This window comes from Oncorhynchus mykiss, chromosome 17 (genome assembly GCF_013265735.2).
Source record: "Oncorhynchus mykiss isolate Arlee chromosome 17, USDA_OmykA_1.1, whole genome shotgun sequence".
Lineage (NCBI taxonomy): Eukaryota > Metazoa > Chordata > Actinopteri > Salmoniformes > Salmonidae > Oncorhynchus > Oncorhynchus mykiss.
The window spans coordinates 73,002,658-73,028,100 of NC_048581.1; the positions used below are offsets into that span (position 1 = coordinate 73,002,658).

The 25,443-nt window shown below is 44.5% G+C and overlaps 1 protein-coding gene across 1 annotated transcript in view; it reads right to left on the minus strand.

Annotated features, from left to right (window-relative positions):
* dnah1 (dynein, axonemal, heavy chain 1) overlaps positions 1-25,443 on the minus strand; it is a 62,868-nt gene that overhangs the window by 33,046 nt on the left and 4,379 nt on the right. The window contains exons 10-44 of the mRNA XM_021569659.2: positions 24,999-25,210; positions 24,553-24,851; positions 19,488-19,638; positions 19,173-19,366; positions 18,871-19,096; positions 18,594-18,713; positions 18,405-18,487; positions 17,911-18,052; positions 17,676-17,831; positions 17,344-17,542; positions 16,427-16,680; positions 16,081-16,293; positions 15,696-15,860; positions 15,445-15,566; positions 15,178-15,283; positions 14,903-15,082; positions 12,743-12,883; positions 10,703-10,866; positions 10,440-10,553; positions 8,299-8,487; positions 6,373-6,478; positions 6,117-6,230; positions 5,851-6,000; positions 3,883-3,969; positions 3,607-3,793; positions 3,351-3,442; positions 3,080-3,234; positions 2,703-2,880; positions 2,405-2,599; positions 2,140-2,259; positions 1,735-1,998; positions 1,511-1,651; positions 1,214-1,374; positions 943-1,100; positions 679-852 (exon numbers count right to left, since the gene is read on the minus strand). Of these exons, the coding sequence (XP_021425334.2) occupies positions 679-852; positions 943-1,100; positions 1,214-1,374; positions 1,511-1,651; positions 1,735-1,998; positions 2,140-2,259; positions 2,405-2,599; positions 2,703-2,880; positions 3,080-3,234; positions 3,351-3,442; positions 3,607-3,793; positions 3,883-3,969; positions 5,851-6,000; positions 6,117-6,230; positions 6,373-6,478; positions 8,299-8,487; positions 10,440-10,553; positions 10,703-10,866; positions 12,743-12,883; positions 14,903-15,082; positions 15,178-15,283; positions 15,445-15,566; positions 15,696-15,860; positions 16,081-16,293; positions 16,427-16,680; positions 17,344-17,542; positions 17,676-17,831; positions 17,911-18,052; positions 18,405-18,487; positions 18,594-18,713; positions 18,871-19,096; positions 19,173-19,366; positions 19,488-19,638; positions 24,553-24,851; positions 24,999-25,210 (5,712 nt within the window). The remainder of the gene's footprint in view (positions 1-678; positions 853-942; positions 1,101-1,213; positions 1,375-1,510; positions 1,652-1,734; positions 1,999-2,139; positions 2,260-2,404; positions 2,600-2,702; positions 2,881-3,079; positions 3,235-3,350; positions 3,443-3,606; positions 3,794-3,882; positions 3,970-5,850; positions 6,001-6,116; positions 6,231-6,372; positions 6,479-8,298; positions 8,488-10,439; positions 10,554-10,702; positions 10,867-12,742; positions 12,884-14,902; positions 15,083-15,177; positions 15,284-15,444; positions 15,567-15,695; positions 15,861-16,080; positions 16,294-16,426; positions 16,681-17,343; positions 17,543-17,675; positions 17,832-17,910; positions 18,053-18,404; positions 18,488-18,593; positions 18,714-18,870; positions 19,097-19,172; positions 19,367-19,487; positions 19,639-24,552; positions 24,852-24,998; positions 25,211-25,443) is intronic.

A 25,443-nucleotide genomic window follows, 5' to 3' on the forward strand; every position in this document is an offset into this window, starting at 1 on the left:
CATTGTGACATTGCCCTGGCCACAGACATTGCTATTTATTGACCTGGCCACATCTGCATTTCTCATGCCTCCTTGCAGCATGTCTAAGACACGTTCATGCAGATGAGCAGGGACCTTGGTCATCTTTCTTTTGGTGTTTTTCAGAGTCAGTAGGAAGGTCTCTTTAGAGTCATATGTTTTCATAACTGTGAACTTAATTGCCTACTGTCTGTAAGCTGTTAGTGTCTTAACGACCGTTCCACAGGTGCATGTTTATTCATTGTTTATGGTTCTTTGAATAAGCATGGGAAACAGTGTTTAAAGTCTTTACAATGAAGATCTGTGAAGTTATTTGGATTTTTACTAATTATCTTTGAAAGACAGGGTCCTGAAAAGGGGACGTTTCTTTTTTGCTGAGTTTAAAATAATGATGCATGGTAACATATTTCTAGAGTGTCAGTCTTCTCTTTCTCTCTCTCCTTCTTCTGTCTCTCTGTCTCCCTCTCTGACTTACTCCCTGGTTCCTTTTTACTTATATTTCCATCTGTAAGAAAGCAACAAATATATTAGAAAGGATTGCAGCAACTTAACAAACCACCTCCTCAATGTGACTGGTGCCTCAACCATACCTAGCCACCCTCAACCCTTCACCAAAATGAACATCAGTTGGATACATTTTCGGCAGTCAGGCCGTCTCACCCATCCAGTTGCCCAGGATAGTAGAGAAGATCTTCTTCTTGCTGGCATCCTCCATCTCAGTGAAGGAGAGGAAGTTAAAGTGGCGTGTGAAACGCTGGGTTATGGGGTTCCTGCCCCCTCCTGGGGGTCCCATAGCGCACGCAAAGTTGATGTCTACCAGGTGTTTAAAAGTGCCTGCAGGACAAAGCAGAGTTCAATGTGGTGGCCTTCACAGAGCCATGGGAGCCAGATGTGCAGACTCAGCTTTGGAGGAAGGGTCTTCACCTATCTGCTTCCTGTCATACCAGCCTCCATGGTCCATCCACTGGCGGAGAAGCTCAATGGGGGGCTGGGCCCCGTAAGTCTCCAGAATGGGCATGTTCAGGTCATCAATGAAGAAGATAAAATACTTCCCCAGGGGAGGCCCAAACACACCCTTACGCCTGACAAATACATGCTTTGGTTAGAGAGGTCAGTATATAAAGGAATGAGAATGCCTTTAGACATTACAGCACAGATCATACAGTACAAAGAGAGATGTTGGTAAAAGGCTTACCTCTTGTCCAGTTTGCTATCAATATAATCCTGTGTCTGGTTGGCTGAAGTGCGAGCAGAGAACATAAGGAAGTGTGTAATGTACTCAGCAGGCATGTTCTTCAGCAGCTTGTCAGACATGGTCAGGGTCTTTCCTGTGCCGGTCGGTCCAATGCACAGCACCTGGTCAACACAGAGCCTCTGACTAAGAACAACTCTACTCACAGAAAGACTCCTCCATTACACTCACAAAAGCTTTCACCAGGAATGATACACTGATAATACACTATTTATGGGTGCCTTATTGGGCGGCACTTACAGGCTTCTTGTTAGACAGCAGCATATCCATCAGGAAGGAAATGCGGACTGTGTCTGGTGTGGGTACGATGATGTCAGAGTAGCTGGTCTCTGGCGTGATGACCACATTCTGGGCAGATTTCATCCAACTGACCCAGTGCACCTACACAATAGGATGTATGTCACTTGTATGGCCCTTTATGTTTCTAAAGGTATTTCCAGAATGTTTGCTTTTCAAATGCTCACCTTCCTCACTCTGTCCTCCTCCTCTTCGTCTCCCATGTTGCTGATTCCTGCATCATCAAGCTGGTAGTCATACACCAGGCCTTCCTCTGGAAAACACAACTCAACCTTCTCCTCTGCCATCTTGGTCCTGAGCCAAGCACTGAAGCGCTGGCAGCTGGGGGCGTCCCCTGTGGCTCCCACACTCCACACCAGAGAGAAGATGAACCAGGGCTCAATCAGCTCCTTTAACCGGTCAAGCTTCTCCTGCAGAAGAGGCCTCTCCCCCTGGCCAAACACACAGTACATGACAGACTAGTCATCAAGAGATGAACATCTCCATCACCTCAGCTGATGACTCATCCCTTTTGTCTCCTGATGGTGGGTATATTGTGTGGGTGTTTGTGGCATGGAGTGGTGTTCACTGACCTCTCGATGGATGAAGGGTTGGAAGAAACAGTCCAGCAGTTTGAGCAGACTGCATGTGAGGTTGCTGTCCATGGAGAAGATTACCTCTTTCACAGACTTCCTTACAAACGTGATGGAATCCTAGAGACACACAGACTCAATTTCCCCTGAGGCCCAACAGAACAAGGCCTGACACAGCCAGACACTCACAACAACTAACTTATGATACAGTTGTAAAGTGGAATAAACATTAGTAAAATGCCTGTTGAGCGGCCCTCTGTGTTACCTGGAGAAACCTGATGAAGAGGGAATTGAGCTGGTCTGTGTAGGGCCTCAGGGGTTCGGGGACCGTCCTCAGCCAGCACTCAGTGAAGGGCATGAGGCCCAGGATGCTAGGCTCCAGGTACACCATCCCACAACGAGACACTGTGGCCGGGGACGCCACAGCCAGGTCCTGCACCTCAAACATCATCGTCTGCACCTGGAGGAGGATACACACATGTATTCTGAATGTGCATAACTGGTATGAGGTGTGGAACAAAATGAGAGGGAAAACTGACAGAAGAGATGTAAAGGTTTCTCACGTCTGTGAGCTTGATGATCTCTCCAGAGCTCAGGCAGAGTTTTTTATTGTCATCCAGCACAGTGTTCATGTTCTCGATCCACACAGCGTCCACTGGCCCATCAAACATATACCACTTCTTCTCCTCGTCCATGGAGGACGACCCCCCACGGATCAGAGAGGACAGGATACCATCCGACCTGAAGGGAGACACACAGAGGGAGAAGAGGCATGAGTGTGTGTGCATGGATGTGTGAGAGTGTTCAGGATATTCAATATGCTATCTACTGTATGTGTGTTTGTAATGTACCAGGTGTTTAAGTGTTTATGTACTGTATGTGCCCAAATCTACATATGGTATGCGATGGTCTGTTATGTGCACATGGAGCAATTACTCACCATTCATGTGTCAACAGGTCAAACTCCCCGTAGAGCTGTCCCATGGTAATGGACTTGGGGTTGAGGACATAGGTCTGTACAGCCTCATAAACACCACCACTCACAGAGACCTGGCCCTGCAGAGCCGTCATCGCTTTCCCTAGGATCTCATAACACTGACACACAATCCAAGCCAATGGCAATATATTACATTAATTTGTAATACCAGAATCATCTTCAAATACATATATCATGTGCTGCTGGTAAAGAGAGGTTTTTGGGGAATGCAGACCTTGGTTTTTCCGGAGCCGGACGGTCCCACCAACATCAGTCCATGCCTCACAACAGTAGTCTCATACAGCTGAATACACTTGGTGATGTATCCTGCATTTACACATGGGAAATTAAACCATGTTAAAAAAAATATATTATTTCCCTCCCAATTTATACCTATATTCTAATCTCAATAGCACAGTATCACTAATAAGCAGATATAATGTAGGTTAGACAGTACAAAAACAAGCTGTGTGTCCCCATAGAGTACGAACCATCCACATCCTTGAGGTTCTTCTTGGCACACACATTGCGAATTGACTTCTCCAGGGTGCCATAGTCGATGGGCTCCTCCCGTATCTTGGGGAAGAGATCGGACACAATGCCGTTGAAAAGCTTGAGGTCATCTTGGAGGAACTTGGGGACGTTGACGTCTCGTATGGCCCGTAGACAGATCAGTTCCTGGAAGTTAGAGATGGGAGACAGGCCGATTACATCAGGTTATTGATAACCTGGTCAGTGTATTTAGGCATATAAAGTGTTGTTCTAACCTCATTCATATCTTGATTCTCCCTCTTCAAGTTTCCAGCAGCAGAGATCACGGTCTTCACAGCTCTCATACCAAAGTCATAGTGATCCTGCACAAATATACATCAGTCAAACTTTATTGTGGAGAAATTACAAGATTATGTTAATAATACTGTTATTGCAGCAAATGGTTGTTTTATGCAACAAAATAGGGTTCTTAAAACTGACGGTTTTAACTTTGAGTGAAGCAACTCATGTATTATGGATTGATTGGTGAATGGAGGGTGAAACTGATCCTAATCTATTTGACTTATATCCATTACCAAATTACATTTTTGATGACAATGATAATACTCTGGAACTATAGCAGGTATGGTGCTAATGGCACATAGAGACTATAGGAGTTGCCTTATAAGTAGTGGATTCATGATGCTTGCCCTGGGTCATGTTCATTAGGCACTAATGGAATCCATTTCCCTTAAACCAGGAGTCACTACCTGGATTTATCCAACAAGATATGCAAGTTCTTTGTTTTTGGGGATGGAAATAGTTATTTCCCCTATGCTGACCAATGGGAGCATGCTCAGTATCAACAAGATGATTTGTTTCATACTGATGAAAAATGTACTCTGATTAGATTCTTAACAATATTTTAATGTTTATATCATTCCCAATGAAGGATCATTTTATGTTAAGTTAAAAGGCTCAATGAACCAACAGATGGTAATTTACGGTGGGTGTAGCTGGTGCATGGAAGTCAGGCGCAGGAGAGCAGAGATGAGTGAACACGAAGTACTTTACTGAGGCAAATAGTAAGACCAGAACGCAACAGCGTCACCATCACCAAATGCCCAAAACAAGTAAGACAGCACACAGTACCACAAACAAAGTACAAAGTACCAGCTGCCACAAAACACAGGTATACATAAAACCTGGCGCTAACCAGCTGGAAACGTGCCTCGACAATAAACAATACCCCACACAGACATGGAGGGAACAGAGGGCTAAATACACAGTAATTATGAGGAGACGTAAACCAGGTGTGCAGGTAAACAAGACAAAACAAATGGAAATGAAAGGTGGCGTGGCGATGGCTAGAAGACCGGTGACGTCGACCGCCGAACGCTGCCCGAACAAGGAGAGGGACCGACAGTAGTATACTAGTGCAAGGACGTTTTTTTCCCCTATAAGTTTGGGTTGGGCCTTCTTTGTTTTCTACATGTGAATTAATGTTTTAAACCTTGTAATTTTCTATTAGGTTGAGAAAAATCTCAAAATGGGGGATTATTGTGGAGAAATTACATGATTATGTTAATAATATTGTTATTGCATCAAATGGTTGTTTTATGCAACAAAATAGGGTTCTTAGAACTCTATTGTGTCTGTGTGAACTGAGAGGAGCTTCTGAGATTTAACTCTAACAACTGATTTATGATGGTCTTGTCCTCTCTCGGAGCCCGCATTCCATAGAATGTGTTGGTGTTTATGTGCTGGGAGGTACCAGGGTGGAGATGGCTCCGGTATGGATAATGATGAGAGGAACTTTGTTTTGGGGGTCAGACCCTGGTTTCTACACAATGAGAACAGTCTTTATAGCAGATATAGTCTGCTGTAAATTATTAGTATCTTTCATACAAATCCTAACCTTGTGACCCATTCCATACATCTGTTGTTTGTCATGAACATTCAGGGCATGTACTTTGCTATAAAATGCTGTGGCTCAAATCCGCTCGTTGGGCTGTCAACGAATCACCTACGGGTGGGTCGTTGACCAGCTTCATTATTGCAATAATTTATTGATGTTATTAATACATTTTGAATAAAGTAATACCCTGATTGATGACTGACCTTGTCTCTACTCATTATTGATTATAATTTCCACGACAACTTTCACAAAGAAATACAGCACTGTATATAAAGCTTGACCCTCAATAAGGCATGATGCGGATATGGGTACTGGGGCAAAGATTCTATGTAGACTAGGGTACCACCTGGGAGCTGAGCTGCTCGGAGGACAGTTTGAAGGTGGTGGTGATCTTCTTGGAGAGGACTTTAGCATCGCTGAAGCCAAAGGAGTAGAGAGAGATCTCAGCGATCATAGCATAATCAGGGACCATCATAGCAACAGGACGGAACAGAGCCTTAAGACAAACAGATAGAAAAATAATGTGTTAGTCACACCTCAGTGCTTTGTTTTTACAATACCCTGCCAGGGATGTGAACTTTGAAATGTTTTTGGGCAATTTTATGTAGCTACCTTTAGGTTATCTGGTAGTTCAGTGCGGCCGGCGTAACCAGGGTTCATGGTGATGAAAACAGCACAAGACGCAACAAGAGGGATCTCTTGCCCCTCAAACACAAATCGCTCCGCCTGAGAGACACAAACACACACACAAACAAACGCACGCACAGACATACAAATCTGTAATATTTTCATGTGTGTATGCACTTTTGACTGTGTACATGTTGTCTATGACTGTGTTTGTGTATGGTTTGTGTATGTTTTTGTTCACCCTCTGATGCTGGGCCTTATTGATGGTGGCGATTTGTTGGGCCACCACTGACAGCACCTCCACATCAATGCGGTTAAACTCATCAAAACATGCCCAGGCTCCAGAACTACAGGAGATACAGTAGATCACAGTAGCCCCACAAAACAATTTAAATACATTCAACAGGATATACAATGCATTTGGAAATTATTCAGACCCCTTCCTTTTTCCCACATTTTGTTCCGTTAGTCTTATTCTAAAATGGATTGTATTTATTGTATTTTTTCTTCACCATTCTACACACAATAACCCATAATGACAAAGCATAAACAGGTTTTTAGACATTTTTGCAAATGTATTAAAAATAAAAAACAGAAACCTTATTTATATAAGTATTCAGACCCTTTGCTATGAGACTCGAAAGTGAGCTCAGCTGCATCCTGTGTCCATTGATCCATCCTTGAGATGTTTCTACAAATTGTTTGCAGTCCACCTGCGGTAAATTCAATTGATTGGACATGATTTGGAAAGGCACACACCTGCCTATATAAGGTCCCACAGTTGACAGTGCATGTCAGAGCAAAAACCAAGCCATGAGGTCGAAGGAACTGTCCGTAGAGCTCAAAGACAGGATTGTGACGAGTCACAGATCTGGGGAAGGGTACCAAAACATTTCTACAGCATTGAAGGTTCCCAATAACACAGTGGCCTCCATCATTCAATTTGTTTTCTAAATTATAGTTTTTTTCTATTTTGTTATTTTTCATTTATTATTATTATTTTACCCCTTTTTCTCCCCAATTTGTAGTTAAAGTCTTGTCCCATCGCTGCATCTCCCGTACAGACTTGGGAGAACACGGATCTGTAGCGATGCCTCTAGCACTGCGATGCAGTGCCTTTGACCGCTGCGCCACTCGGCCTCCATCATTCTTAAATGAAAGAAGTTTGGAATCACCAAGACTCTTCCTAGAGCTGGCCGCCCAGCCAAACTGTGCAATCAGGGGCCTTGGTCGGAGAGGTGAACAAGAACCCGATGGTCACTAACAGAGCTCCAGAGTTCCTCTGTGGAGATGGGATAACCTTCCAGAAAGATAACCATCTCTGCAGCACTCCATCAATCAGGCCTTCATGGTAGAGTGGCCAGATGGATTCCACTCCTCAGTAGTAGGCACGACAGTCCGCTTGCAGTTTGCCAAGAGGCACCTAAAGGACTCTGACCATGAGAAACAAGATTCTCTGATCTGATGAAACCAAGATGGAAATCTTTGGCCTGAATGCCAAACGTCACGTCTGGAAGAAACATGTCCACATCCGTACGGTGAAGTACGGTGGTGGCAGCATCATGCTGTGGGGATGGTTTTCAGCGGCAGGGACTGGGAGACTGGTCAGGATCCAGGGAAAGATGAATGAAGCAAAGAACAGAGAGATCCTCGATAGAAATCTGCTCCAGAGTGCACAGGACCTAATAACCCTAAGCACACAGTGCATGAGTGGCTTCGGGACAAGTCTATGATTGTCCTTGAGTGGCCCAGACAGGGCCCGGACTTGAACCCAATCGAACATCTCTGGAGAAACGTGAAAATAGCTGTGAAGCTGCACTCCCCATCCAACCTGACAGAGCTTGAGAGGATATGCAGACAAGAATGGGAAAAAACTCCCCAAATACAGGTGCCAAGACGGTAGCGTTATACCCAAGAAGACTCAAGGCTGTAATCGCTGCCAAAGGTGCTTCAACAATGTAAAGGGTCTGAATATTTATGGAAATGTAATATTTCAGTGTTTTATTTTTAATAAATGTGCTAAAAATTGCTTTGTCATTATGGGGTCTTGTGTGTAGATTGATGAGGAAAAAATACAATTTAATTAATTTTAGAATAAGGCTTGTGTTCTTTTGTAGCACATACAATTTATATTTATACCAGTTTGGTGTTTTATTTAAGGACTAACCTGGCCAGTCCCTTGAGGAACTTGCCCATGGCGATGAAGTCCAGCTGATCCGAGCAGTTGAAGACTACAGTCTGGATAGCCAGGGCTTTCCCCAAGTCTTTAGTGGTCTCTGTCTTCCCTGTTCCTGCTGGACCCGCAGGGGCCCCTCCGAACTTCAGGTGCAGTGCCCCTGTCAGGGTCAGGTAGCACCTGAGAGGGGGAGGGAGCAAGGGGTGAGACCATAGACTCACAAACCCTAAATCCTTTATTCAACAGCCATGTGCAAGTATATCAGTCCCCAATGTTTTCATCAACTGGTTTTAGCTTGTTGTAGCCTGCCTGCTGCTAGCTTCACTGACAAACACTGGGATGGAATTTTATCTCCTGCTAGCTATAGATTTTGGGCACTGCACTTATAAACAGTGTGTAGCTTGTCACTTATTTACGATAGTTTAACAGCTTGCTGATAAGTTGTAGACATGTTGCCAGCAGCCAGTCTGTATTTCAGCATGTTTCCAAAGCACCAATTGCTATGTTGTAACATTGGGGGGGCAGATAAATGCACAGCTCAGCCTCAGACTCGATATTGTACAGACTCACGGCAGAGCACGTTCCTTGCTGCTTCATTAAAAATAATTCATTGAGATAAAATAATATTACTAAAATAGCAAGGTAACTAGCTAGTGTAACAGTATAACTTTAGACCGTCCCCTCGCCCATACCCGGGCGCGAACCAGAGAGCCTCTGCACACATCAACAGTCACCCACGAAGCATCGCTACCCATCGCTCCACAAAAGCCACGGCCCTTGCAGAGCAAGGGGAACCACTACTTCAAGGTCTCAGAGCAAGTGACGTCACCAATTGAAACGCTATTTAGCGCGCACAACCGCTGACTAGCTAGCCGTTTCACCTCCATTACACTCACCCCCTATTTGACCTCCTTTTCCGCAGCAACCAGTGATCCGGGTCAACAGCATCAATGTAACAGTATAACTTTAGACCGTCCCCTCGCCCATACCCGGGTACGAACCAGGGACCCTCTGCACACATCAACAACAGTCACCCACGAAGCATCGCTACCCATTGCTCCACAAAAGCCACGGCCCTTGCAGAGCAAGGGGAACCACTATTTCAAGGTCCTCAGAGCTAGTGACGTCACCGATTGAAACGCTATTTAGCGCGCACCCCCGCTGACTAGCTAGCCATTTCACATCCGTTACACTAGCTTGTGTATAGAAGCATCAGTGCATTTTACAGTAACTAGCTAGCTTGCTTATAGAAGGAGAATTGCATTTAGTGTTGCACTAGCTGGTTGGTTAGCATCCCTTTCGTTCATATAAGTCAGTGACTGGCTCAGGCTCAGCTAGCAAGGTAATAATGGACAAGTTTTCATGTACATGATCAAACTTCAGAAATACACTGGACTACTTTGCTAGGTGTAAACCGCTAGACTAAGACATCCTCAAAATTAAACTTGAAAATTAATTAATTACAGATTTCTTGACGCAGTAGTGGGCGACGCAGTAGTGACTGTTGATGCTAGGTAACATGCTAAGATTCGTGGGAAGAAGTTGCTACCAAGGGCACAGTCGGCATAGGATGCCCACTAAATAAAGAGGCTTCCAAAAGGCGCTGTGGAGCCCTTGTTGACTCGATTGACTCGTGAACACATATATCGAGTGATCGAGTGCTTGAAGTGCTCAAAGTGGTCGGTTTGAGTGACATTCAGCTTTAGATAAACATCATTGTATCTATCCCATTACGGCGTCTGTGAGAGCATCACCAGCGCCATTGAGGCCGTCTCCATTTTGAAGTAGTCCATTTTCTACTTCAACTACTTCTATGAGTTGGCAAACAAACTGAAAAGGTGCACACTGCCACCTAGTGTGTGTTGTTTGAACACGTTTAAAGCCAAGGATGGCGATTTACTGCCAACTGCAGTTATGGAATGTTTCATCACAAGTATAATTCATTGGCTGATCCTTCCTGGTCATCTAAATGGAATTGACTACTTCAAAATGGGGAAAGTCCTCAATGGCGCTGCCTATGCTAAAACGGGCTTTTGGGCACTAGAGTCCTCAATCTATCTCTATGGGTGAGACATGCTTTCATAACAAGGGCGGGAGTCATTGAGACCCAATGGAGGGTAGCCAAAGTTTACCGGTCTGTGAGTGGGGTGATGACCAGGCGTCCTGAGTTGCCCAGGTACTCATATCCATAGAGGAACTCTGCGTTCACCGCCCGGATATACAGGTCATTTCGAGCCCAGTAATACCTAGAAACAAATATTAATTAAGGGGAATCTGGAATGTTCACAGATTTTTGCATGTCATCTGCACACAATGGTTCAACCCAAATCGTTAGCTCTCTAAGGCAGAAGTACATCATATGAGCAGCAGGTATATTTTGTTGGGCAGGTCAAACCTGAGCTGGCTGATCCACTCAAAGTCATTGATGCTGGAGACGCCCTCCTCTACCAGCTTGGCTGCCACGTCCTTGGCATGGACCTCTATGACGATGAGGGCAGACAGAACAGCTCTCTGCATCTTAGACAGGCGGCCCCTCACCAGCTGCACCAGGTCTCCCAGCTACACCATAACAAAGGGGAGGACACTGTCAGTCACATATTCTCTTTCACATTCTTCACAATGATATCATAGCCCATTGAAGCAATACTGATGGTCCCAGTTGGTTCAGTAGGTAGATCATGGCGCTTGCAACACCAGGGTTGTGGGTTTGATTCCCACAGAGAAAAAAGTATAAACATTTATGCACTCACTCTACTGTAAGTCCCTCTGGATAAGAGCGTCTACTAAATGACTAAAATGTCAAATGTTTTCCATGCACATCTGAACTTCAGCTACAAATTAGACAGGTTGGTTGTGTTACGGATACAAGTATCCTGTGTGTGTATCCAGTGTGTGTTTCTTTTCTCTCCTTCTCCCCAGAGAAGAGTTGTGTACAGGAGATGAGAATGTGTTGGACTACGTTAGTCGCTTTCGTGAGCGCCTACACCAAGCTTGTGCTCTCGCAAAGGAAGCTCTGTCTTCCTCACAGAGGAGCATGAAAAGACACTATGATAAAGAGGCTGTTTCTCGTCCACTACAGCCAGGTGACCAAGTACTGGTGTTATTACCTGTTCCAGGATCTTCACTGTCAGCTCCTTTCTCTGGTCCTTATTTAATTGAAAAGAAAATAAGTGAAACTGACTATGTGCTTCAAACTCCTGATAGACAACGCCAATCTCGTGTGTAAAAATGATTTTTGTATGTTTTGTAAGGTTGACTTTGTTGTTGTTCTTGTGGGTTATTCATTGAAATACTGTGGTCGCAATCCCTAAGGTTGCTCTTTTAAGGGTGGGAGTGTTACGGATACAAGTATCCTGTGTGTGTATCCAGTATGTGCTTCTTTTCTCTCCTTCTCCCCTCACAGGTGAAAATCATCACTCCCCAATCAGTCACCAATCATCAATCAGAAGACACACCTCCTCCTGTTTCCTACCCAATCACCGTTCCTTTCCCTTTGTTTAAAAACCCTGTCAGTTGTTTGCTGTGGAGCTCAATCTCTCTGTTTCACTCTCTCTTTGTGTATTGACCTCTCTTTTGTTTGAGCACCTCCATAGCACTTTCATCACCTGTGAGTATTGTTTTTGGTTATGGTGTTTGTTTGCTGGTGGGAAAAGGGGGAACCAAGACAAGTCGCCCATGGGCATACACTACCCGTAGGTACACTTTGTTAAATACACTAGTTAGAACTGGGCGGACCACCCACTGTATTTTTGGTTAGTTAGTTAGTTAGCTGTTGTTAAAGTAGGCTAGTCTAGCTTAGGGGTTAGGATTGTTTTTGAATAGTTATTGTTTCTTTCCTTGGGTCCAGCTCAGCCCCTTTTCCTGCTCCCCCCATTACTGTGTGTTTCACAAACCCTGAGTTTGACGGTATATTTCAGTTGTCGTGGTTATTTCGTTCTCACTTTTACTTTGTCACTATTATAAATTGCATGAGTTATGTTACGGGTCTCATTACCACCCCCCCCCCCCCCCCCCCCCCCCCCAGACTGTCGGGCCAAAAGGGATTCGTAACAGTTGTTTAGCAACAACTGACTTGTGTGCAACTATGGGCCAAATAGATGAGGTTAGCTTAGATTGACAACATGTAAGCTATATTTCCTCTCCAATGTTTATTGAAAACATAAATACATTTGCACAATAAGCAATTGTTGTCTCTCAAATACATTGTTAGTTGTTGGTTAGCTAGCTAGCACACTTTAGCAATAGTACTGACATGAAGTCAGACAAAACACTTAAACAAGACACTTACGATTCCCCACGTGGCAGTTTCTTGTCATTCTTGCTAGCAATCTGGCCATCCAAAATCACAAAAATACACATGGTTTTCGTAACGTTGTCAACTAACCCATCTATAGCCAAGGTCTAGCCAAGCTTTGGGAAAACTTAGGATACACACCTGTGTTTGTAGCTGGGGATAGAGTCGGTCAGTCAGGTCTCCCTGCTCCAGTGCATTTGACACCTCAGTGGTCCAGAAGGTCTGGCAGCCAGCGATCACCACCTGCCCAGGCCATGATAACACCCACTCTGTACGTGGTTGCTAAGGGGAAGGGACAGGAGGGCACACACACATCAGTTGTCAGTGCGTTTCACAAAGCTTGGGCACTATTTGGAAAATCCAAAAACCTTAGCCCAGTGTAACAGATGACAATACAGTAAGACAAAATCATGTTTGAACTGTGTAGTTTTCTGTCCACCGGTTGATATATTGGCAGTTGTGTGTGTTCATGGCTGCCAAGGGAAGTCAGGCTTCCCCCGAAAATGGACCAAGAAAAAAAACGATCATATCCATGGATATATATACAAAGAAATGTCAATTGAAAAACGGTAAAACAAAACGAAGTACAGCAAGTTTGCAGTCTTCAGCTTCAGTTTGAAGTGATTGTTTGATAGCTTCTCTGAACAAGTGTCCTGACGAGTGAGCACATTTTCTACGCCAGGCGAAATTGCGCCTCATTAGCTCAATGTTCTGGCTGTAGCATTATCCAAATAAATGTCATTAGAAAACAGCTTAAACAAATGCAAATAATTTGCTTTTATTCTGTCTGCACTTTAAGTTAGCCATAGTTGGCTAGATCGCAAGCAAGGGATAAGAACGCTGCTAGCCAGTATGGCAATGGAACATTTAGAAGGTATGACTGGGTCGCGTCCATAGATACAGAACAGAAAGACTGGTTCACGTCTAAGGCAACAGAACTAATACAACGAACGACCAGACAGCCTGGGTAGCAACCCTAGAAAGCCTAACACCCATGCCGATATATCCTCCAAACATCGCCTTTTTGGCCATTATCACTTAAGTATCTGACGCTGTCTGGCCTAAACATGTATGATATCATTGCCACCCACAGCATTGAATTCGATAGCAAGGGAAGCCAACAAGCATTTGGTCTCCCTTTATAAAAACATTTTAAAATAATAGCCAATCAGCATTGAGCTAAACTCAGTGAGCTCAACTGTGGTTGGTCCTGGCGAACCAAAAAAAAGTGTCAAGGGAAGTCAGTTCGGAATTATCTTAACACCAATCACATCAAAAGCATAACGTAATTGACAGAACTTGAATTGTTGCATCTCATTGTGTCGTTGTCTTCCAATGGCTGGCTAGCTGGCTAGCTAGCTAGTTAAAATCGTCCCTTTCCTAAATTAGCCATGGATGGAGATAAGGATTTGGACTTTTACTTAATTCTCCATACTGGCCAATGATTACAACGGTGAATCTGATCCAACTATAAATTCATACCTTGTGCCCCTGGCCTGAGAGGATGGGAGTTCAATATGTAGCTAGATGTAATATTAACTAGCTGGCTCATTGTTGCCCATTTAAAGGAAGTTAAGTTAGCGAGCAAGCATTTTAGCCAGGTAGCCTAGGACAACAAAAATGTAAAGTGTTTAATGTATGACAGTCATAGACCATTTGGGCAACATGAAAGACAGGAGAATGGGATTGGCATTTCTCTACAAGTACGGCCGGAGAGTCTACATGTTTTTCTACTTGCACACACACGCACAAATCAGTAACATGGACAGCCACACATATTTAGCTTACGTTGATTGGTCTAAATTGTTTTTGCTATCTTTAAGTTGTCACTGTATTAGAACAAGCGTAGGTGATTTGATGATATTGAAATGTTGAAATGGTGCTTGAATAGAGAAGGCATCTCCTGTTTTCTTTGTGACTTGCGGTAACTCTGTGGTTCTAAATCAGTAGTTGTACATTTTCGAACTTGTAAACAAAACATTATTAACTTGCTTGCCCATGCTGTAGGTCATGTAACTGTTACATTCAAATATCCTTTGGACTTCACCAGACAGATGTTGCTCTCCGGTTTTGTGATGAAACAACCATGTGGTTGAATTTATTCTGCCACTGTGTGACTGTTGTCTTCTTATTGTCTGGGCCTTAGGCCTATATATCACGGTGGCATATGAACTAACAGGTTATAGAGCAAACAACCCAATTATCACAACACAGATTGTAATATGGCTTTTTTCCCCCTGGCTTGGCTTCCCCAAAAATTTGACCCATGCACTGCTACTGTAGATTTGGTAAGGGGCTGACCTGTGGATAGACCTTCAGCGAGCGTTCAATGTTGTCCCTCAGACAGGCCTTCATAGACTTCTCCACCTCTCTCAGCCAGTCCTCCACATTCCCAGAGGGCCACACTGGCAGGCAGAGCTTGACCTCCTCCCCCTCCCCAGAGTACATATGAGTGATCTGCAGGTCTGACTGGAACTTAAGCTGTGGGACACAGAGAAGGAGAAGAGATAGACAGTTAACTTGAGAAAAGGAATATATGAAAAGGGGCGCAGGGGGATAGAGAAAGACAGACTAACCCGTGCAATGTTCTCAAAGCATTTGCGCAGATGAGGCTGTACTGCTGTGGGATCCTTGGTCTGGGAGAGAATCTCCAGGAGCTCGTCGTCAGACAGGAAATAGAACCTGCAAAGGCAAAAGTTCTCTGTTGCCATTTCTGAGAAAGATCAATTCAAAGCTGTTTCTAATGGTATTAATCAACAACTATCGAATTCATCTGTAATACTGATTTTAAATAAACAGTCATATTGGTTAGAGCTGAAACACAGTCAATAGTGACAGCATACCTGGGGAAGGAGCCACGCTTGGTCTCTAGGTAGTCGCTCAGACCCTTCTGCACCAGCTCCAACAGCTTATTACAATCCCTCAGACTGTCCAACAGACGGGGGTCCGGGCACAGGTCAATCACCTAGACACACACATGCACGTATGCACACACACAATACACATTTAGTTTACACTCAGTATCAACACTAAACCTTATTGAAGTCGATCTAAGCATGATGTGGGTTGTTGTGTTGTGATTACAGTATCTCACCTGTTTGTTGTCATAGGCGCTCTTCATCACTTTCCTCCAGGTGCGCTCCATGGTCTGGTACCTCTTTCCCTCTACAGGCAACTGGCGGTTGATGTCGTCAGAGCTGAAGATAGGCTCCAGGTAAAGCCAAGAGCGCTGGCAGGTCAGCCACTCTTCCAGCACATCCTGCAAGCACCAGCAGAGGGCAGTCACACAACATTAATGAGGCTTTGAAACATCTCATGAAGAATGAACAACATCTACTACAGGGATTTTAAAATGGTGAGAATGGGCCAATCAGCCTTTTAAGGCTCTCCATTCACCTAGCTGGACACTTTCAATGTTACTTTAGCCTCCTTCTCCTTCCAATGACACCCAGTCAGACTTATGTATCTTTCTGCTGTACCTGAGTCATCCTGAGCTTGCTCTCCCACGTGCTGATGCGTTCCTCAAAGGGTTTCTTGTAGGGGGAGAAAGACATGCTCTGGGTCATGACGATGTGGTCATCCAGCAGCTGTGACGCCTCATCTGGGCTCTTCAGGATGTAAGTGCCCGTCTCCTTGTAGGGCAACACCTCGAAGGCCACCGTCGACCACTCATGCTCCATCTTATCCAGAGCCTGAATGGGGAGAGGGAGGACAGGGACACATTCAGTTCAGCCCCAAATTATGATATTAGATAACTGTGTCCGTCAGCGCTATTGGCTGTAACAGATATTAGCCACTTTATTACTGCATGCAGTTATCCAGTACCTGTTCGATGGCGTACTCCTTCCCTGCCACCTCGGCCACCCGTGCTATCTCATCCACATGGTCCTGCAGGCCTAGCTCCAGGCAACGGGAGAAAGTGAGGTTGGCCTTGGGCTTGACATTCATGTGGATGCGGTCTGACAGCAGCTGCCAGTGTCTGCCCCTCATCCCAGGATTCCTCAGGCCCTGGATCAGAGGGATGTAGGGACGGAAGTCATCTATCTTCCCCCGGATGTCAGCAGCCACCTCCTGACATGCTGGTGTAGGTAAGTAGGGAGGGAGAGAGAAGGAAAGAGGTAGAGACAGATCTTTTCCCCCTTGCCACTCATTGATTCTTGGTTTTGGGAGGTTTAGGCCATGTTAAGCACTTTGTATACAAATCAGATTTGATTACTTGATAAAGCGTCACTCACCGGCAGTGGTGTAAAGTACTTAAGTAGTACTTTAAAGTATTTTTACTTAAGTAAAGTACAGATACCCCCAAAAATGACTTAACTATTTATGGCAACTTTTACTTTACTACATTCCTAAAGAAAATAATGTACTTTTTTTTTTTACTCCATACATTTTCCCTGACACCCAAAAGTGCTTGTTACATTTTGACAGGAAAATGGTCCAATTCACACACTTATCAAGAGATCACCCCTGGTCATCCCTACTGCCTAAATTATTTCTGAGTGTTGGAGTGTGCCCCTGGCTATCCGTCAATAAAAAATGGTGCCGTCTGGTTTGCTTAATATAAGGAACTTGAAATGATTTATACTTATACTATTGATACTTAAGTATATTTAAAACCAAATACTTTTAGACTTTTACTCAAGTAGTATTTTCACTTGACTTTCACTTGATTCATTTACGATTAAGGTATCTTTACTTTTACTCAAGTATGACAAATGAGTACTTTATCTACCACTGCTCACCGGGGATGTCCTTGAACATTTTGACACACTTGTGCATAGTCTTGAAGGCGTCTGTGACGTTGCGCTCCAGCTGCTCGGGGTCAATGATGGAAAGGGGATCATTGTGCCAGCTCTCGTGCCACCGCAGCCAGTCTGACGTGGTGGTCCACAGGTCTCTGAATGGCTGGAAGTCCCTGATCAGCTTCTGCAGACGGTCGTACTGCAACACAGACACAGCAGCCAGTCAGTCTTTGTTTTTACATGTTGGTTGATTGCTCAACAACAGCATAGTCTACATCAACTCAAGTAGAAGCCATTGGGGAGGCAGATCGAGTCAATAACGCCACACTCACGTTGGTGATAGGGATGCCAAACAGACGGTCCCGGTTGTTGTATGTCTGGGCCATGGTCTGGGACTCCTTTAGCTGCTTGCCCACACGTCGTACCTCGTTGGCCACCTCGTGGGCTCGGCTGATGTCCGTGTACCCAGAAAAGCCAGCCACCACCATCTGCACCAACATATGCAGAGGCAGGCAACAGAAAAGGGTAATTTTTTTCAAAGGCTGGGGATTTGAAAGCATGGCTCACCTGTAGAGAGTCCAGGCGCTCCTGGAAGTTGTTCTGGTCAGCCTGCTGGATCTTGTTGAAGCGTTCTTCATCCTCAACATGCTGGGACGACACCATCTCTATCTGGGTCACAATCTTATGTGGCCACCCAATGGCTGTCCACCTGCACAGCAAAAGGGACAGACACCCGCACTCTCACTAACAGCATTCACGCAAACCTATTATTTACTTCCTACACTCCTAGTTTGACCTCTCGTTCTCCCGGGGAGTCAGGGTAGCCTAGTGGTTAGAGCGTTGGACTAGTAACCGGAAGGTTGCAAGTTCAAACCCACGAGCTGACAAATCTGTCGTTCTGCCCCTGAACAGGCAGTTAACCCACTGTTCCTAGGATGTCATTGAAAATAAGAATTTGTTCTTAACTGACTTGCCTAGTTAAATAAAGGTACAATTAAAAAAAAACTCCAATACAAAATCAGTACGTCAATCTTTCAAAGTGTTGTAACAGTCAGCCTTACTTTCCATTGAAGTCCTCATTTGACAGGGTGTAGAAGAACTCATCGATCAACTCGTAGTCTGACATGGCTTTGGATAGGAGCTCCTGAGGAAAGTGACACACAGAACAGAACTCTCTAATCAAGAGGATGATCTTTACAGTACCAAAGATTATGTATTCTATTCTCTGCAAGTTTGTATCATGTTTGTACCTCATGGGCCTTGAGCTGATCTGAGATCTGCTTCATCCATTCACGTTGGTCGGTCAGCTCCTCAATGCTGTTCGGCTTCTCATGCAGCTTCCTGCTGACAGCCTTACACTCTTCACATGCCTGGAAACAAACAAAACACACACACTGGTATGAATACTAACAAACATATCTGCACTTAACGTCACATGCAATGCCTACTAAACAACATTGACACAACATCAAGTATGATATTCCTGTACTTTGCTACACAAATCTATTGAAAAGTCTTGAGACTTACGTCCTCCACTTGCTTGCAGAGCTTGAGGGCAAGCCGGTCGAGCACGGCGTTAGCCAGGGCTCTGCGTTTCTTGGACAGGCTCTGGCGGACACTCTCCACACTGACGGTAAAGGGGCCGATGACGATGGAGGATGGGAAAGAGTGGTCTAGACGCTCCTTCTCCTTTAGGTGCTGTACCACCTCCCTCTTCACCTCCTGGGGAGTCTGCTCCTCCTGGCTGTGGGCCCTGGGACACATACACACAAAGATTTAGTTACAGACACAAGTGCTACAACTACAAGTTATACTGAGACAGGTCTTACTTAAGGAAGGTCTCTATGTCTGAGTTGTGCAGCTCTAGGTATCTCTCATACTCGCGGGCGTAGGCCCGGAGTGGGATGGCAGCCTGACGCAGGGCGGCACGGACCCTCTCCCTCAGCTCTGCCACCGCAGGCTCCCACAGACCCACTGACTCCAACAGTGGAGTGCCACTGATGAACATCTTCTGCATCACAAACTGAGAGACACAGAAAGCCATCATCATATACGGCAGAAGTGTGAAACAAATAAATTCTAACTTCATTACTGTAATTTAAATAAATTGTCAAAATGATTGAATGCATGGTGTCTTGTCTTGCCTTATCCAGCTGAGGCACATTGTGGGTGGAAAGGATCCCCTTATCAAACAGGGTAATGATGGAAGTCTCAAAATTCTCCAGAGGAGTGCTGTAGTGGACCCCAGTCACATCCAGAACCAGATCTACCAAGAACAGCGGATTCTTCTTCGGCCTGTGGAGATACATAGGAGTGCATAACTAAAATGCTGATCACACCGCTCGCATTGTGTGCGCAAGCGTTGCAAAATAAATGTACACATACATGTTGTTCAATCATTTAATCTAAACTGCTCGCTCTCGTCAACGAGCGTCTGCGTAGCCAGGCGGTAAAATAGAACTTGGCTAAATGTCCATGAATGTTTTGTGTGTTTCGACCTGTCCCCAAATTAATATAATAATAAATATATAGCCACAATAGCTGCCATGTGAACCAAACAAACAGACTTTCTAGTTTAGCTAACCAAACCATCAGTCCTAGCTTGCTACTATGGAAATCAAATTCAACAATGACAATATTTTCAATTCGAATATTACAGTGGGGCAAAAAAGTATTTAGTCAGCCACCAATTGTGCAAGTTCTCCCACTTAAAAAGATGAGAGGGAGGCCTGTAATTTTCATCATAGGTACACTTCAACTATGACAGACAAAATGAGAAAAAAAATCCAGAAAATCACATTGTAGGATGTTTAATGAATTTATTTGCAAATTATGGTGGAAAATAAGTATTTGGTCACCTACAAACAAGCAAGATTTCTGGCTCTCACAGACCTGTAACTTCTTCTTTAAGAGGCTCCTCTGTCCTCCACTTGTTACCTGTATTAATGGCACCTGTTTGAACTTGTTAACAGTATAAAAGACACCTATCCACAACCTCAAACAGTCACACTCCAAACTCCACTATGGCCAAGACCAAAGAGCTGTCAAAGGACACCAGAAACAAAATTGTAGACCTGCACCAGGCTGGGAAGACAATCTACAATAGGTAAGCAGCTTGGTTTGAAGAAATCAACTGTGGGAGCAATTATTAGGAAATGGAAGACATACAAGACCACTGATAATCTCCCTCGATCTGGGGCTCCACGCAAGATCTCACCCCGTGGGGTCAAAATGATCACAAGAACGGTGAGCAAAATTCCCAGAACCACACGGGGGGACCTAGTGAATGACCTACAGAGAGCTGGGACCAAAGTAACAAAGCCTACCATCGGTAACACACTACGCCGCCAGGGACTCAAATCCTGCAGTGCCAGACGTGTCCCCCTGCTTAAGCCAGTACATGTCCAGGCCCGTCTGAAGTTTGCTAGAGAGCATTTGGATGATCCAGAAGAAGATTGGGAGAATGTCATATGGTCAGATGAAACCAAAATATAACTTTTTGGTAAAAACTCAACTCGTTGTGTTTGGAGGACAAAGAATGCTGAGTTATATCCAAAGAACACCATACCTACTGTGAAGCATGGGGGTGGAAACATCATGCTTTGGGGCTGTTTTTCTGCAAAGGGACCAGGACGACTGATCCGTGTAAAGGAAAGAATGAATGGGGCCATGTATCGTGAGATTTTGAGTGAAAACCTCCTTCCATCAGCAAGGACATTGAAGATGAAACGTGGCTGGGTTTTTCAGCATGACAATGATCCCAAACACACCGCCCGGGCAACGAAGGAGTGGCTTCGTAAGAAGCATTAAGGTCCTGGAGTGGCCTAGCCAGTCTCCAGATCTCAACCCCATAGACAATCTTTGGAGGGAGTTGAAAGTCCGTGTTGCCCAGCAACAGCCCCAAAACATCACTGCTCTAGAGGAGATCTGCATGGAGGAATGGGCCAAAATACCAGCAACAGTGTGTGAAAACCTTGTGAAGACTTACAGAAAACATTTGACCTCTGTCATTGCCAACAAAGGGTATATAACAAAGTATTGAGAAACCTTTGTTATTGACAAAATACTTATTTTCCACCATAATTTGCAAATAAATTCATTAAGAATCCTACAATGTGATTTTCTGGATTTTTTTTCTCGTTTTGTCTGTCATAGTTGAAGTGTACCTATGATGAAAATTACAGGCCTCTCTCATATTTTTAAGTGGGAGAACTTGCACAATTGCTGGCTGACTAAATACTTTTTTGCCCCACTGTATAAACGAGTCACCCAACAATGTTTGTCATTATACCCTGATGAAGACAGCTTGTCTGTCAAAACATTGGACATAAAATATTTTTGCATCTGAGCTCCTAGAGTGTGCGGCTCTCCTTTATTTTTTAAGTCTGAAGTAGCCAAAAAGGACACAAGATATCATGTGATAAAAACTAAACTCAGCAAAAAAAAGAAACGTCCCCTTTTCAGGACCCTGTCTTTCAAAGATAATTAGTAAAAATCCAAATAACTTCACAGATCTTCATTGCAAAGGGTTTAAATACTGTTTCCCATGTTTGTTCACTGAACCGTAAACGATTCATGAACATGCACCTGTGGGACGGTCGTTAAGACACTAACAGCTTACAGACGGTAAGCAATTAAGGTCACAGTTATGAAAACTTAGGACACTAAAGAGGCCTTTCTACTGACAGTGTTCTGCCATGGCCAGCGAAGAGCCCAGATCTCAATCCCATTGAGCACGTCTGGGACCTGTTGGATCGGTGGGTGAGGGCTAGGGCCATTCCCCCCAGAAATGCCCGGGAACTTTTTTTAAAACATTTATTTATTTTTATTTCACCTTTATTTAACCAGGTAGGCAAGTTGATAACAAGTTCTCATTTACAACTGCGACCTAGTCAAGATGAGGCAAAACAGTGTGACACAAACAACACAGAGTTACACATGGAATAAACAAACATACAGTCAATAACACAATAGAAAAGTCTATATACAGTGTGTGTAAATGTAGTAAGATTAGGGCGGTAAGGCAATAAATAGGCCACAGTGCGAAATAATTACATTTTAGGAATTAAACACTGGAGTGATAGATGTTCAAAATATGAATGTGCAAGTAGAGATACTGTGGTGGAAAGGAGCAGAAAATAAATAATAATATGGGGATGAGGTAATTGGGTGGGCTATTTACAGATGGGCTATGTACAGGTGCAATGATCGGTAAGCTGCTCTGACAGCTGATGCTTAAAGCTAGTGAGGGAGATATAAGACTCCAGATTCAGTGATTTTTGCAATTCGTTCCAGTCATTGGCAGCAGAGAACTGGAAGGAAAGGCAGTCAAAAAAGGAGTTGGCTTTGGGGATGACCAGTGAGATATACCTGCTGAAGCGCGTGCTACGAGGGTGTTTGGTAGCATGAGTGAAGGAGGCTTTGTTGCGAAATAGGAAGCCGATTCTAGATTGAATTTTTGGATTGGAGATGCTTAATGTGAGTCTGGAAGGAGAGTTTACAGTCTAACCAGACACCTAGGTATTTGTAGTTGTTGTCACGCCCTGACCATAGTTTACTTTGTATTTTCTATGTTTTGATTGGTCAGGGTGTGATCTGAGTGGGCATTCTATGTTACATGTCTAGTTTGTCTAGTTCTATGTTCGGCCTGATATGGTTCTCAATCAGAGGCAGGTGTTCGTCATTGTCTCTGATTGGGAACCATATTTAGGTAGCCTGGGTTTCACTGTGTGTTTGTGGGTGATTGTTCCTGTCTATGTGTTTTTCACCAGATAGGCTGTTTTAGGTTTTCGTTACGTTCATCACGTTCTTTATTTTGTAGTGTTTGCATTGATTTGTGTTTTACGTTTGTTCATTAAAACATGGATCGCAATCTACACGCTGCATTTTGGTCCGACTCTCCTTCTCATCAAGAAAACCGTTACAGTTGTCCACATATTCTAAGTCAGAACCGTCCAGAGTAGTGATGCTAGAAGTGCGGGCGGGTGTGGGCAGCGATCGGTTGAAGAGCATGAATTTAGTTTTACTTGCATGTAAGAGCAGTTGGAGGCCACGGAAGGAGTGTTGTATGGCATTGAAGCTCGCCTGGAGGTTTGTTAACACAGTGTCCAAAGAAGGGACAGAAGTATACAGAATGGTGTCGTCTGCGTAGATGTGGATCAGAGAATCACCAGCAGCAAGAGCGACATCATTGATGTATACAGAGAAAGGAGTCGGCCCGAGAACTGAACCCTGTGGCACCCCCATAGAGACTGTCAGAGGTCCGCACAACTGATTTGACACACTGAACTCTATCTGAGAAGTAGTTGGTGAACCAGGCGAGGCAGTCATTTGAGAAACCAGATTGACAGACTGATTGACAGAGTCGAAAGCCTTGGCAAGGTCGATGAAGACGGCTGCACAGTATTGTCTCTTATTGTGGTTATGATATCGTTTAGGACCTTGAGCGTGGCTGAGGTACAACCATGACTAGCTCTGAAATAGCATAGGGGAGTAGGTACGGTGGGATTCAAAATGGTCGGTGATCTGTTTGTTAACTTGGCTTTCGAAGACTTTAGAAAGGCAGGGTAGGATAGATATAGGTCTGTAACAGTTTGGGTCTAGAGTGTCTCCCCCTTTGAAGAGGGGGATGACCGCGGCAGCTTTCCAATCTTTAGGGATCTCAGACGATACGAAAGAGAGGTTGAACAGGCTAGTAATAGGGGTTGCAACAATTGCGGTGGATCATTTTAGATGAGGTGCCTTGGTGGAAGAGTGGGGTGACATCTCACAGCAAGAACGGGCAAATTTGGTGCAGTCCATGAGGAGGAGATGCACTGCAGTACTTAATGCAGCTGGTGGCCACACCAGATACTGACTGTTACTTTTGATTTTGATCCCCCCCCTTTGTTTAGGGACACATTATTCCATTTCTGTTAGTCACATGTCTGTGGAACTTGTTCAGTTTATGTCTCAGTTGATGAATTGATTACACATGTTAAGTTTGCTGAAAATAAACGCAGTTGACAGTGAAAGGACGTTTCTTTTTTTTGCTGAGTTTATAAAAAAAAATTGAAAGTTACCCGAATCTGGTAGTTTACTTGTAAACTTCTAAAGTTACCAGTAATATCCCCTCACTTCGCAACCCTATGAGGGAGACAAAGAAAGAGAATAGAGAGTATTTGGAAAGAAAGAGAGAGCAATAGAGACAGAGTGGTGATGTGATCTCACTTGTAGGGGCTGTTGATGAGGTTGGAGCCCCAGATCAGGTCCTGTGGGCAGTGGAGAACACTGTGGCAGGCATCCAGCAGCAGCTGAGCCAGGCTGACCAGGGAGTCCTGCACCAGGAAGCGCAGAGAGTCCTGCAGGCTGTAGCGCACCAGGGCCATGAGGCTGCACAGCTTGGACATCCTGTATACCTCCCAGCGGGACTCCGTCAGACTAAACCAGCCAGGGCCCACATCTCTCAGGCTGGTGTGGATGCCCTTGCACAGGGTGGTAACCCATGAGTCCCGCAGGAACAGCTGCACCTAAGGGGCCACGAGGGACCAGGGATGGGTTAGCTTTTGCTGCTAGTAACTGTCACAACAATTAGAATTCTTCAAAGATATTCTTCAGAGAGCAGGACTGATGCCAGCAGAGTATAATAATGTTTCTAGGGCTGTGTGTTACAATACCTGTGCATGTGTCTGAGACTGGGTGAGCTCAAACTCCTCTAGACGCAACGACTTGGTGAAGGTGATATGGAACAGACTCATAGCAGCCACCCTGTTGCACTCGCCCCGCACATTGGACAAGGCAGAGATCACCTCCGGCTTGGTGAGTAGGGAGTTGAAGGCAAACGCAGCACGGTTCTTCTCAAAGGGGTATGTAGGGACAGACACAAAGCCTGTGGACATGTCAGGTGTACAATGTTTAAGAGGTGTCATTACAGGTGTCATCGACTGCTCATCTCGTAAACCCATTTCTGTCAGGGTTCACAAAGAGACCCTGGCCCCCTGAACCCAATCTTATGTCTTACTAGTAGAGGGATGGGCTTTTTTTTACCCCCTTTTCCTCCCCAATTTCGCTTCTTAACACTTAACGTGGAAGCCAGCTACACCAATGTGTTGGAGGAAACAC